The 14,466-nt window shown below is 36.1% G+C and overlaps 2 protein-coding genes across 2 annotated transcripts; both read right to left on the bottom strand.

Annotated features, from left to right (window-relative positions):
* Positions 1 to 2,521: 2,521 nt before the first annotated feature.
* LOC120587128 (olfactory receptor 4F15-like) lies at positions 2,522 to 3,460 on the bottom strand. Its single transcript, XM_039843808.1, has one exon. It carries the CDS (start codon positions 3,458 to 3,460, stop codon positions 2,522 to 2,524), a length of 939 nt encoding a protein of 312 aa, XP_039699742.1.
* A 7,949-nt stretch (positions 3,461 to 11,409) lies between these two features.
* On the bottom strand, positions 11,410 to 12,360 carry LOC120587127 (olfactory receptor 4F3/4F16/4F29-like). The gene has a single exon (XM_039843807.1). It carries the CDS (start codon positions 12,346 to 12,348, stop codon positions 11,410 to 11,412), a length of 939 nt encoding a protein of 312 aa, XP_039699741.1. The 5' UTR covers positions 12,349 to 12,360.
* Positions 12,361 to 14,466: the final 2,106 nt, after the last annotated feature.

The raw sequence follows: 14,466 nt of genomic DNA, 5'->3' as shown, positions 1-14,466 counted from the left end.
TAATTATTTAATTGATAAAGCCTTTCAAATATCTCGCTTAGTCATAACCATAAATCTGTGAGTTCAATTGCAACCTTTGAAGAGACTGAAATTCAGAGAGGTTAAGTGACTTAGGTAAGATAGCACAGCAAATGAGTTGGTGCTATTAGAACCAACTCTGAATCTCTGAATTTTTACTGCAAATTTTGTGCGATGCTATACTGCTTTTTATTTTAGATTCTTGTTTTAAGACAAAGACTATGATATTTGGGGGAATAGGCAAATCTATATTTAGGACATCCCAAATCTGGCCTGCTTCTTGCTTTTGTAAATAAGTTTTATTACAAAATGATTACTTATTTATATGTTGGCTATGGCTGTTTCAATACTTCAATATCAGAATTGAATGGTTGCAACAGAGATTATATAGCCCACAAATCCAAAACTATTTATTATCTAGCCCTTTACGATACTTCATCTACATTTGACTGAAAATAGAGTTGAGAACATTCGACATAAGAAAAAGAGCATGAAAACAAGATTTATGAATTAAAATGTATAAATAATCACAAAGCCTAAAGATGGTTGTTATTTTTTACTCATAACCGAGAGGATGAAATAACGAAGCAGAACAAGAGAAAAGAGAGATATGGGATACATACAGATAATGAAGCATGATTTTAACAAATGCACCAGTTACAGGCCAGAATAGCTTGAAAATATTATATGGTTCTCCTGAGAACAAACTTATTTACATCATTATTTAATATGTGTGAAAGGTATTATTGGCACGATTATTTGGAAACTGAAAATAAGGACTAATATAATTTTTGATTTCTATACCTTTAATATAAAAGTCTCTCTTTCTTTTCAGGGAAGAATATCACCCATTCTTCAGTGAGAACAAAATAGACCCAGCATATATGGATGGTTAAGGTCCATGAACACACAGTAATGTATAGCAGAAAGGTGGTCCCAGTTCTGGTTCAAAATGGTGACATAAGAGGGTCCTAAACTGACTTCCTACAAACAAAATCTACAGCTACATGTGGAACGACTTTCTCTGAAAAAAAAATATAAAACCTGGCTGAGCTTCTACATATAGACAAGGAGAGAAGGCCCACATGTAAGCAGGTAGGAGAGGCTGGAACACAATCTCTCCATTAACCCCACATCCAGCACGGAGACCCACAGTCTGGAGGGAACTCAAAACCGGAACCTTCTTCTCCCTGAGGAGCAAAGGGTTCGAACTCCACAACAAGTACCTCAAACTTTTAAGATCTGCACCTGAGAGACAAGCCCCCAAAATATCTAACTCAAAATCCAACGGGGCTCACCTCCATGAGACTCAAGGCTATCACAATCAGAGAAACGGCTTTTCAAGGGTACACACGCTCAAACTCACCTGCCCCTGGGCCCAGCATGGAAGCCGTGATCAAGGGCTGTCCGGACTTTGTATGGGAGAGATTCCTTTGCTTTTTGCTTGTCTTGGAGTATTAGCCTGAGTAGCAGGAATCTGTTGACATACATTTGGGAACATACTGGAGCACTCTCTGGACAGAGACTGGTGGGTGCCACCTTTCTGCTCTCCCTCTGTAGCACTCCTGAGCATTGGTCTCTCTCTAAGGGGAGTTTTTACACATGTGTCTGGTGCCCTGGTTTTCACATCCAGTGACCTGGGCTTTGCAGCTGCCACCCAGGGGATGGCCAGAGTGGCTGGCTTTTCTGGGTCCCACGGGACTAATAATCAGAGACAGATCTTGGCAGACTACCACCATCAGGGCATAGCACAGAGATGAGACTAAAACACACACCTCAGTCTTTCTGTGAAAAAGGCCTACTTGCTTGCCCTAAAGTTTTGGCCTGAGAGGCACACTTCAAGTCTGACTCCCATTGTAGGGGCTCACGGACAGACCTGCTGTCTAGGATCGGAGGGTGGTGCACGCTGTCTTTGTGCTCTCCTTCTGCCTCACACGGCTCACCATTATCTCCCAGCTAGGAGCTTTTACACTCATCTAGAGCCCCAACTTTTACTACTGCCCCGCAAGGAATCGCCTGGCACTGGTGGTCAGCAGAGCTTACACTTGTAGCCCCTCAAGACTGTATATATTTGCATACTTTTAATGCTGCTGCCTGAGGGTTTAAATTCCAATCAACCTGAATTTAGGTGTTTACTGACATCCTTCCCTTTGGAACACTAACAGCTCCTGGCACACCCTCAACTACCGGGAGCCATTAAAAATAAGTTAGTCTGCTTGCACAATGACAAAGATTTGAGAGATGATCAAGAACTTGGATAGAGTTGAAGAATAAGATTTATCTTCTACTTTAAGTGATCCTTCAAGACTGGAAGAGATGGCTGTTTTATCTAATGCATGGAAACCAACACAGAGTCAGCAAAGTGAAGAAGCAAAGGAATGTGCTTCAAACAAAAGAACGAGTTAAGACCTTAGAAAGATGCACAGTCTTCATGAGGACTGACTAATAGGTACAGAAAATTTATGAATAGTCTCTTGGAAATTTTGTGTTTCAATAAAGCCATTTAGTAATTTTTTCTAAAACTCATAAGCCGACTGAACACTCTATTCATTGCCATCTTCATCTCTCTGTTCCTAAATGTGTAAATGACTGAATTTAGAAATGGAGTTAAAACTGCATCAAATATGGCTAGATATTTATCCAGATGTGTTGAAGAAGAGGGCCACATATAGAAAAAAATCAGTGGACCAAAGAATAAAATCACCACAGTAATATGAGCTGACAGTGTGGAAAGAGCCTTGGATGAACCACCTGAGGAGTGTTTCTGTAGAGTGGCCAGGATGAAGATGTAAGAGAGGATCAGCAAGAAGAAAGCGCCCAAGGAAATGAACCCACTATTGGCAGTGACCATGAACTCCAATTTATAGGTATCTGTGCAAGCAAGTTTGATGAGCCGAGGTATGTCACAGTAAAAGCTGTCTACTACATTAGGGCCACAGAAGGGCAAGTTTACCACAAATGCCAACTGGGCCAAAGAGTGAATGAGACCAATTGTCCAAGCAACCACTAAAATCAAAATGCACATGCGTGGGCTCATGATGGTCAGGTAGTGGAGAGGCTTACTTATGGCCACATATCTGTCAAAGGCCATGGCAATGAGCAGCACCATCTCAGTGCCTCCAACAGCATGACTAAAGAAGATCTGAGCTATACAACCCCAAAAGGAGATGACTTTCTGCTTCCTGAAAAGATCACAAATCATCTTGGGTGCTGCAATGGAGCAAAATATCAGGTCAATTATGGAGAGATTGGCTAACAGAAAATACATGGGGGAGTGTAAAGAAGGATCAGAAGTCACAGTGACCACTATGAAGAGATTTCCCACCATACTAGACATATAAAAAAGACAAGAAAAGCAAAAAAGAAGAAGCTGGATCTCCCAGGAATTGGAGAGTCCCAGGAACACAAACTCAGACACCACAGAGTGGTTGGCTCCATTCATTGGCTCACTTGGTTAGGTGCACTCTTTTATTACCTAAAGGAAGAAAATGAGAAAACTCAAATTAATACTATTATATTAGTACGCTCTATGGAAAAGTATATAAATTTGGAAGTCAAATATTACCTGTGCTTTTCACAAAAGTCAAATAAGATTCTGTTGGCCACTATTGCTGTCATTACATATGACAGTAACTGAATTGTCAGGTGGTCTTGCTAGCACAGGTGAGCGATCTAGTGGGCTGGTACCCATGGATGCACCTGATGAAACCACAAACAAAAGATATTCAATATTAAATTGCTTTATCAGTATGATCAATGTTAACTATCCCCTCCTGGGAAGAGCAATAACCAACCTCATATACTAGATGGGCAATAGTGGACTATTCTATGACAAACAGACTTATAAGATCCTGTGACTGATTTTGTTCCTCAAGCCAGAAATTATTCTTCTCTATTTTACACTTCTCAAAATATAATAAATTCATTAACATCCAAATCAAATGAAACCTCATCTGTCTCACCTTCCTTATGGCCTACCTATACATCTACATTTACTTATTATATTTAGAATTGGTCACATGTCTATTTCCTCCATATGATTATAAATTACTCAAAGTTATAAATCATAAAGCCTTTAAATTTTTAGCCCCATACAGTATCTTTCAATTATTAGGTAGTGAAAAATTTTTTTTGAATGAATGAATGATTAGACTGAATTAGGCCCTATCTATTAACTCATTGCCTTCAACAAACATTTGTCAAGAACTTGCTATATGCCAGGAAGTAATCTAAACACTACGAATATAGCCAAGAACAAAACAGACAAGTAAAAAATAAAATCACAAAAAGATATATAAGGTGTCGGTCAATGATTTAACTATGGAGAAAAATTAAACAAGGAAGAAGAACTGGGCACTATGGGGAGAGCTTTTATAAAATAGAATTGATAGGAAACTCCTTGCTGATAAGTCGACTGAGCAGAAAGCTAAAGAAGGTGAATGAGCAAACCATGAAGGTATTTGGAGGAAGAATATTCCATTCCAAGCAGAGATAACAGCAAGAATAAGAACTCTGAGGTGTGAGCTCATTTAGTATGTTCAAAGAACTATAAGGAGGCCAAAAAGTCTCAACCTGAGTAGTTGGAAGTCGAGGCAGGGAGAGTGGTGTGTATAAGCCATAGGAGTTAGATTATTATTCTGAATGAGATAAGCAAATGGAGTGTGAACAGGGAAGCAACAAAATCTGGCTTACATTGTTAAAGGATCACTCTGGCTGTTGCATTGTGAATACCATTTAGAGTCGCAAGGATAGAACCAGAGATATTATTAGATGCTATTACAACAATCCAAGTAGGAGATAAGGGTGACTTAGATCAGGATGATAAAGATAGAGGTACTAAGAGGTGATTATATTCTGGATATATTGAGATGATGCATTGTAAAATTCCCAGGGCTATAAACAAACCTATTTAGAGAATGTGAAGTAGCACACATCCCAGAGTTTTCACATGAAATAAACAAAAATTAGGAAAGGTACTAATAGTGTAAATATACACTTAGTCACCAAACTTATAAGGACTCTAGAATAAGGAGGCATTTGAAGCTTGAAAAAGGAAATCTATTGGTGGGGGGCAGGAAGAAGCAATCCATTATATGACAGAAAGATAAGGAACTCAATAACACAAATAATAGTACAGGCTAAAATGTTGTTATAATCGAGTAGAAATTTTTGAGTGAAAATAACAAAGTATTCTCTATTTAATCTTTTGGAAGCTAAGTCATTGATCTCTTTAAACAATGTGACCGAATTTTCAACCCAAAACACATCTAAAAATACAAATAAAGAGCAAAATACTATGGCTACAGAAAGATTAATTTCTTCTTCTAGCTAGAAAAATCTCAACTCAGATACAGTCAGGCCTGCATGTATCCAAAAGACAAAAATGAATGAATCTCTGCTATAGTTGACTAGAAGGGCCAATTTACCAAAGGCAGACCAGATTACATTTGAACACTGATTTAGATATAGCTCCTAAAGAATATATTAGCCACTTATATAATGTAGTATAATGTAGAATGGCAGATGATACAGGGAAGTCATTCTCTTTCTTTTCTTTTTTAATTAATTAATTTATTTATTTTTTATAGTGACATTGATTAATGAAATCCAATAAGTTTCAAAGTTTCAGCTGTACATTTTAACAGTGAGGCATATATATATATACACATATGTATATATATATACACATATATGTATATATATATACACAGTGTAAATATATACATATATACACATATATATACGTATATATATATATACGTGTATATATATATATATATATTTACACTGTGTGTTCACCTCCCATAGTTAGATTTCTTTCTGTCACCACATATTTGACCTGTTTTACCCTGTCCACCTCCCTCTTCTCCCCTTCCCTAGATGGTTATTCTCTTTCTGTGTTATGTGCATTTATTCTGCCAAGACTTCCAGAGCTATGATAGAAGTCTACGTGTACTCATCTGAACACACCCACAGATGAATACTGGACTATTAAAGCCAAATGTCAGTCATACCTTAATTGAAGAAGCTTACTCTGCAGCCCTTAAAAGTTAGGCAAAGCCAAAGTTAATCCTCCTTAGCCTTTCTTTATAGATAATTAGAGGGTAAATTAAAGTGAGAAATATTTACTTCTGAAAATACAGAGATAATAATTATCAACACTATAGTAAAACTCTGATGTCATTGAAACCTACTAATTACCAGAACATTCAGCAAAAAGAAAATTGCAAGTTCCTCCTATTCCTATTTCCCTCCACGGCCAATAAGTAAATTCTTATAATCAAAGTTTTACTGGACTGATTGAGAAAGATGAAAGCATTTGAAGCAATATTCAAATGATTCCTTGAATTCTAGAATTAAAAATACATAGATGCAGTAAGGCAGTCAAATATAGCGGGTAGGGGGAGGATGAAGTGGGTAAGGGGGATCAAATATATGGTAGCTTAAAGAAACTTGACTTTGGGTGGTAAACACACAATAGAATATACAGATGTCAAATTATAATGTACACTTGAAAATTATGTAATTGTATTAATCAATGTTATCCTAATAAACTTAATTTTTAATAAAAAGAAATCATTAAAAAAAAATACATAGAGAACCATGACATTGCATCACATTCTCCAAAACCCAAGGGAAGATATGCTTCAATCTAGAATTTAAGAGAAAACAGCACTGGAGCATCAGTAAATAAAATGACGTAAGCGAAGAATTGGAACAATAAGGAGCTTATGTTATCTGTTACATGAGCTAATCAGTACGAATGTCTCATACCCAGTAAGATTTAATGTAATATTGTTTATTTTAACTATTGCCAACCTTTTTTGTGACATAAACTACTAAAGGTCTATGCTTGGAAATTACTTACTGATACAGAAATAATAAGTAACCTCAGTTAAAAGTGATCAAAATTTTTTATTTAAAAAACAAGCATAGCCCCTGAAAAAAAATATTAACCGAGTTGATTACAAATTCCAGTTCTTCCCATCCTGATCCATACACTGGATCATTCACTAGTTTAATATTTAATAATTAAAAAGAGCATTTATGGTAAATATGTCTGCATGTAATTTCAACAAAAACTGCATGGTAGAAAAACAAACAACAAAGTCTAATTAGCCATTTAGCTGAATAATTTACCTGGATGAGGCGCTATTATATGGAATACCAAAGTCACTGTAATGCAAAAAAAAATTAACCGTGAGTTATGATAAATAATTTTCTAAAATATATGATCTTCTGAGATTCACTAAGAACTACTTTGCAGTAGTAGTTGATCAGAAATAGTTGCAATGATCAGAGGTGGGAACAAAGACAGAACATATCCAAATTGCATTCCCAATATGTGCACCTTTATTGTAAGACTTATCAAATGCAGGGAAATATGTCCTTATAAGTCTCTCTCATTAAAACAGGGTTCTCATCAAGTATGCTTTACTCCTCTACATGAGATATTGGGCAATCTCTAGAAACATTTTTGATTGTCACCACTGGGGCGAGAAGTGGGAGAAGGAGAAAGGTCATTACTGGCATCGAATGGGTAGAAGTGAAGGGTGCTGCTAAACATTCTATAATGCCCAGGATGACAGTACAGCCACCCTAAACAAAGATTTACCCAACTGCAAATAGTTCCAAACCTGAGAAGCCCCGCATTAAGATTATCCAGGGAAATATCAGATTATTTTTTTACATTATTCTATTCCCTCATGTTCCCCAGCACCATTCTCAACACATGCTGTGCCTCTAATTACTGTTTGTTGGAGGGGTGAAAGAATTTGTTAGATAGATGGATGGAAAAATAGATAAATAGATGAATAGAAGGATAGATGTGTAAGCGGATTGAGGAAAGGAAGGATGATGAATAGTGAACAGATAAAAGATGTATGGGAAAGGAGCAAAAAAGGAAAGATATCTAAACAATTGCTAACTCTTCATTTTTGGAAACCCTATGAGCCAATAAGGACCACACTCCATACTAATGTAAACTTCATGGAAGAATTTATTATCTCTACACAAACAAGTTGGTGATTTACTTAATTTATTCCCCAATTTCATAGGTAAAATTAGAAATTTCCTAGGCACCCAAACAATATATTTAGGAAATAATATACTAATGTTCCCAAGGGTTAGACAATAAGAAATAAAGTTTTTTATATTTTTGTGTAAATTATTTGTTCCAAACACTTTTGGGGAATAGCAGCTAACACAATATAGGTATTTAATCAACTGGGAGTTTTGACAGCATTAACACCAAATAAATTTGAAACCTGGGATGGTTTGAGTATAATAAACCTACAGGAGATACATCAGAAGAAAGTATTAGACAAGAAAACAGGAAAAATAGGGAGTCTGGAAATGGGTCCAATAACCTCAAAAGGGGGAAAAAAAAAAAAAGAACTGATTACCAGAAGATTAACATGTATATCCTAGTGTCTTCAGAGTTTGAAAAGCAAATGTTGCTCCTACTTGAATACACAAAACCAGACAAAGGCATCCAACCGCCCCTAAAAGAGTGAATGATAGGAACCATTTTTTACTCTGAGAAAACTGAGAATGTCCTATAAGAACAGTTTGAATCTTTTGATCTCCAGGACTTTGGTCAACCACCATATTTTTCTTAATTAAAGACTATTAAGGGTTAGGGTTAGGATTAGGATTAGAGTTAGGGTTAGGGTTAAAAAAAAAAAAAGACCATTAAAGTGGCTCTTTAACATTTATTCTAAACATCATAATTTCTTCTGTAGATTTAAAAACGGATTTGGTCAACTCCCAAAAGAGATTCACATTCATTTTAGTTTATAGTTGAGAAATGGCATCCTACTAATAAACCCATAGAAATTAACCAGTCAGTATGTAAGTGAATTTCTGGTCAGCACATAAAATACATCAGTGGCATATCTAAATCATAGCTAGGATATACTATTTGAGAATTCAGTATCCCTCTTGTTTGGCCATTTCTATGCTTTATCAGATTGACAGTTCAAAATTTATATCTTGTTTCCAGTTGAGCTTTCTGTATTTTAAGCCAATATCTACTTGTCAGTTGCTCTGTGAAAGTAAAATGTAGATGGTATCAAGAACACTTTTAAATAAATCCTTATTGTACTTGAATGAATAAACAAATTAAATTGACCCTTTCATTTACTGTTTTCCTTACGATCAATATTTAGATGACTGGATTCTTAAATTTGGTGTTTTCTCTGAAACTTACTATATCTATTGGCCACAAAGATTAGTTTTCTGAACCCGAATTTAATTTTATCAAGTCCAATTTCTTTTTTCTGTTGCTATCTTGATTTTCCATCTTTCCACCTACCTGTCTCCAGTCCACAGCATCTTCAAGGAACTAGAATGCATTGGCAACTGAGCTTCTGCTTGTGCCATTGCTAGTATATAAAAAGCTGAAAGAATTTAAAAAGGTAATTAATTAATAGCACTGGAGGATCATGGCCAGGTACTGCTGCAGAGACCAGGACTTGCTAACTTAGCTCATGTAGTCAGGGGAATTGTTCCTAGAACCTCATTGGTTTGGTAAGAACGCCTGAAAGGAAAATCTTGTAATGAGTCACTGGAGAGGAAATAGAACTGGGACTAGATATTTTAAGAACATCACCTTTGGCAATTTAACCTGTCAATTCTGACTCACTCATTGGCAGTTTCAAATGAAGCAGAATGCCTGGGGAGTGTAAAGACATTTAATCGAAACCAAGTGGATTTTACTATAAATTTCAATCAGCGTAAGCACGCATAACGTTGAAGAGGCAGGAGAAATTGCTTGAACCACTTTCACGGTAACATAAAATGTCACAGGAGAGACTAATGAGCTGGATCGTTGTTCCTGTTGGGTGGTCACAGTAACTGAGATCTGAAGGGTGAGGAGGAGCCAGCATGGAGACACAAGGGCCATGAGAACACTTCCAGCAGAAGGAACTGCAGACGAGGACTGGTGTCCAGAGAGAGTTGTGCCTTTTTCACCCTTCAAAACCTGCTCGGAGCTCTCCTTTTCCAGAGGCCTCCCAGGATCAACATCTGTGCATATTCTACACCTTTCCAGCACTTTCAGGATCCCCATCAAGCAAACTCAGCAGCAAAAGTGCATAGAAATAAAATCAAGGAAAAATTTACTTGCTCATTTATAAAGAAATATTCCCTTTTCAGGTGAGACTCCTCCAGGACACATGAAACAATATCCAGCATAGAGGAGACTGTTGAAAACCTCTCTTCTGCTCTATGCTCCTCTGTGCACTCCCAAAGCACCTTCCTCATACCTTTATACCACATTTACCTCATGACATTGAAACTGTCTCCATGTTCTACAGGAGAGAAGTTCCTCACTGGCAGGGATGCTCTCTTATTTTTCTCTATATCTCCAGTGCCTTATACATTTTCTGGAACATTATGGATATTCTATGAGTATTTGTTGAACTGAGCCAGACTGAAATATGAAGGTTAAAATTAGGCCAAAGCTAAATAGAAACTTCTCTCAGTGTCTCCCCAAAGGCCATTCATATCCATGACCCACGAACTTCCTGTGTCTTTTGACCCAGGTAGCATATGCTTTAGGGAACAGGCCTATAGTCAGTTAGCTCAGAAGTACATTATTCTTAGCCCCACAGTAGTCAGAAACAGAGCAGTTTCAAACAATGCAATCATCTGTTTCATTTTAGCTGGGAAAAAAAAGTGTATATTAGTTTAAAATCTTAATTTTTATTATGAACAAGTGATACTTTGAAAACTCAAAATCTCACAGAAAGACAGCAGCAAAAATCAACTGATATTGGTAGAGAATATCAACAAAATCGAAAGCTGGTTTTTTAAAAAGATCAATGTCATTGATAAACCTCTACCCAGGTCAACCTACAGAAGAGAGAAAACACAAAGTATTAATATCAGAAATGGAAAAGGGGCCATTGCTACAATTTATATGGACATTAAAAGATAAATAAAGAAAAATTATGAACAACTCTATGTCCACAATCTTGATGACCTAGATGAAATAGACCAATTCTTTAAAGGGCACAATCTACCAAAACTCAATCAAAGAAAAATAAGCTGAAAAGGCCCTTAATAATTTTAAAAACTGAATAATTAATAATTAATAACTTTCCTAAACATAAATCACAGAACACAGATGACTTCACTGGTGAATTCTATATACCTTTTAAGAAAGAAATTATGACAAATTTCTACAATATCTACCAAAAACTAGAAACAGAAGGAACATATCATAACTCATTCTATGAGGCCAGGATTACCCTAAAACCATAATCACGTACAGTCATTGGACTCAATATCAGTGTGTATAATCAAATCAAAGTAGAACAAACAAAAGCTTTCCTCAGAGTTTAACCATCAGTAATCAACGAGGGCTCTTCCCAATACAGACATCACTCAAGAGATCTTCCTGTAATGCAGTAGCTGTCTGCATACTCTCCTCATTGCCACCTTCATTTCTTTGTTTCTGAATGTGTAAATGATGGGATTTAGGAAAGGAGTGAGAACTGCATCAAAGATAGCCAGAAACTTATCCAAGTGTGTGGAGGGAGATGGCCACATATAGAAAAATATAAAAGGACCAAAGAACAGGACGACCACGGTGATGTGGGCTGACAGTGTGGACAGAGCTTTGGATGAACCCGTTGAAGAGTGTTTCTGAACAGTGAGAATGATGATAATATAGGAAATGATCAGTATAAAAAAGATGCCAACAGACATGAATCCACTGTTCACTATTACCATGAACTCTAGTCGGTAGGTGTCTGTGCAGGCAAGTTTGATGAAGCCAGGAAGGTCACAGTAAAAGCTATCTAACACATTAGGACCACAGAAGGGCAAGTTTACCACAAAAGCCAATTGAACCGTGGAGTGAATGAGGCCAGTCATCCAGGCAGCCACTAAAAAGAAGATGCACATCCTTGGGCTCATGATGCTCAGGTAGTGAAGAGGCTTACATATGGCAACGTATCTGTCAAAGGCCATGGCTATGAGTAGCACCATCTCCACACCACCAATGACATGGGTGAAGAAGATTTGAGTGATGCAGCCACTAAAGGAGATGACTTTATGCTTTCTCAAAAGGTCATAAATCATCCTGGGAGAAATGGCAGAAGAAACAGCCATGTCAGTGATGGAAAGATTAGCCAACAGAAAGTACATGGGGGAGTGTAAGTGAGGGTCAGAAGTCACAGTGAGCATAATGAGGGAGTTTCCCATCATGCTTGCCACATAAAGTGTGGAGGAGAACACAAGGAGGAGGAGTTGGATCTCCCAAGTATCGGTGAGTCCCAGAAACACAAACTGTGACACTGCAGAGTGATTTGCTCCATCCATTGGCTTGGTCAACATTGCTACCTGAAAATGTAAATTATGATAGTTAGGTAATAAATTAGAGAGAGATCAAAGTTTTGAAATCTTTTCTTTAATTTAGCAATAAAACTGACTTGATTCGCTCAGGTCCTCTGAAATGTGATCACAAAAAAATTGGTGGCTTTCAAATGGAGTTGTTCTCTACCGCAACGTTGTCTCTGTATTTAATACTCTCTTTTTCTCCCAGAGTTGATCCCACAATAGTACTCATGAGATACAAGATAGTCAACATGAGTAACAGGAATTCAACCTCCAATCTTTCTATTTTTGCTTCAAAACTAGTATCCTGTTTCAGTCACATAGAACTAACACTATTGCAATCTCTTGCAAGCCTATAAACCTTCACCTGACAGACCTTTCTTTTCTTTCTTCTCAATCCCCACCTCTGAGAACATATTCATCTCAAATATTACTTAAGTGTTTACCTCAGCTATAAAGTCTGGCCTTATTATTACTAATATTTATTATTATTAGTGTAACCACCATATTGTCTCTGAATTTAATACCCCTATACTTCCTCCCAAAGTAGACACTGTGATATTGTTCATGAGACACAAGTTTGGTCAACATGGATAATAGAAATTCAATCCCAAATTCTTTTGACTTTTGGTTTGAGACTAAAATAGCCTGACTCCAGTCTCATAGCACACTTCACCACTTCTCAACTATTCCATCCACTACCAAGACCACAAGCCTTATTCTGGCAGACGCTTCTTCCTGACTCCCTACCTCTGGAACATATTTATCTTCAAGGTTTATTAAATCTTAGCCCTATCTGTGATATTTTGCTTTATATTACCAGCATTTATTTTATTATCTCTTGTGTTTTAGTTAACTGAGTACAGTTCTAACTCATCAACTAGACTGTAACCTTGAAGGCAAAGTTTATGACTTATTCCTATCTGGATTCCCTGAAGCAATGAAAAAGTGGCCCACACAGAACTACAAGTCCATGAATTGTCTGTTACCAGTTTGCATCATGTTAAGTGCAGATATTAAGAATGTTTAAGAACTTTTCAAGCAATTTACACCACAGTAAAATCCAAGTATATATTGTCTATTTACTTTGGATTCAGAAAACCAAGATCTATATCATGATTGAGCCACTCAGTAGATGATACTGGGCAAGTTACTTGAATTCTTGAACCTCAGTTTATCTATAAAATTGCAATTAATATTAACTTCTCAGAGTAAGTTCTAGGGAGAAAAAAATTAAAATTTTGTAATCATGTATTTAGCCTGGGTTTTTACTATGTAAGTATTCAGTAAATGTTCATTATATTTCCCTTTCATTCACTTGTCTTTAATAGTGTTCAACACATGAAATAAATGAATCCAAAAATAAAATGGTATTGGTTAGCAAACATCAAAATTTCATATCTAAAAGATATTTCAAAATATATTATCTACTTCTACATAAAAATAGGTTATAACATTCATACTTCTTTAGTGATCAAAATTAGAACCATCCTGCATAGACTAAAAAAAGACTAAATATATTTAGTCTCAAAATCAATGTATTCTTTGTAGTAATTATTACAACTATAATTTATTGGTTTTTTTGTTTCTTCTCCATCCTGATGCCACTACAATAACCATAAAGTTAAAGAATACATCTACCTTGTTATCAAATGTAGCCCAAAACTTAGAATCACACCAGGTACATAATAAGGAAATGTATATATTTCAGGAAATCAGTATATACTAAAAGATAGAAGAGCATGTATTTATATAATAAAAAAAAATACATGGAAATATACCTCACTATATAATTTTTTAAAAAGGGTAAAAAGATTGCAAAGTTTTTAAGTGAAAGAGGAAAATAGAAAATAAGGGATTGTAAAAGTAAATCAGAATTATGGAAAACCAGGAAATAAATGGGATTAAAAGGAAAATCTAAAAAAGATGACGAAATTAGGAAAGTATGTGTATAATGTCAAAGAAAGGAAGAATAAATTGTACTATAAATTAACTAAAAGGTATTTGAAGTATGATTTTCATTATACTATTCAGAAATTCTATAATTATAAACAAATTATACTGTTATATCTCCAAGTATCTTAAGTGCCAAGGCTCTTGGGA

This window comes from Pteropus medius, unplaced genomic scaffold, assembly GCF_902729225.1.
Source record: "Pteropus medius unplaced genomic scaffold, Ma_sr-lr_union100, whole genome shotgun sequence".
NCBI lineage: Eukaryota > Metazoa > Chordata > Mammalia > Chiroptera > Pteropodidae > Pteropus > Pteropus medius.
The sequence above is the reverse complement of the archived record's forward strand: the minus strand, read 5'-3'. Positions and strand labels throughout refer to the sequence as shown.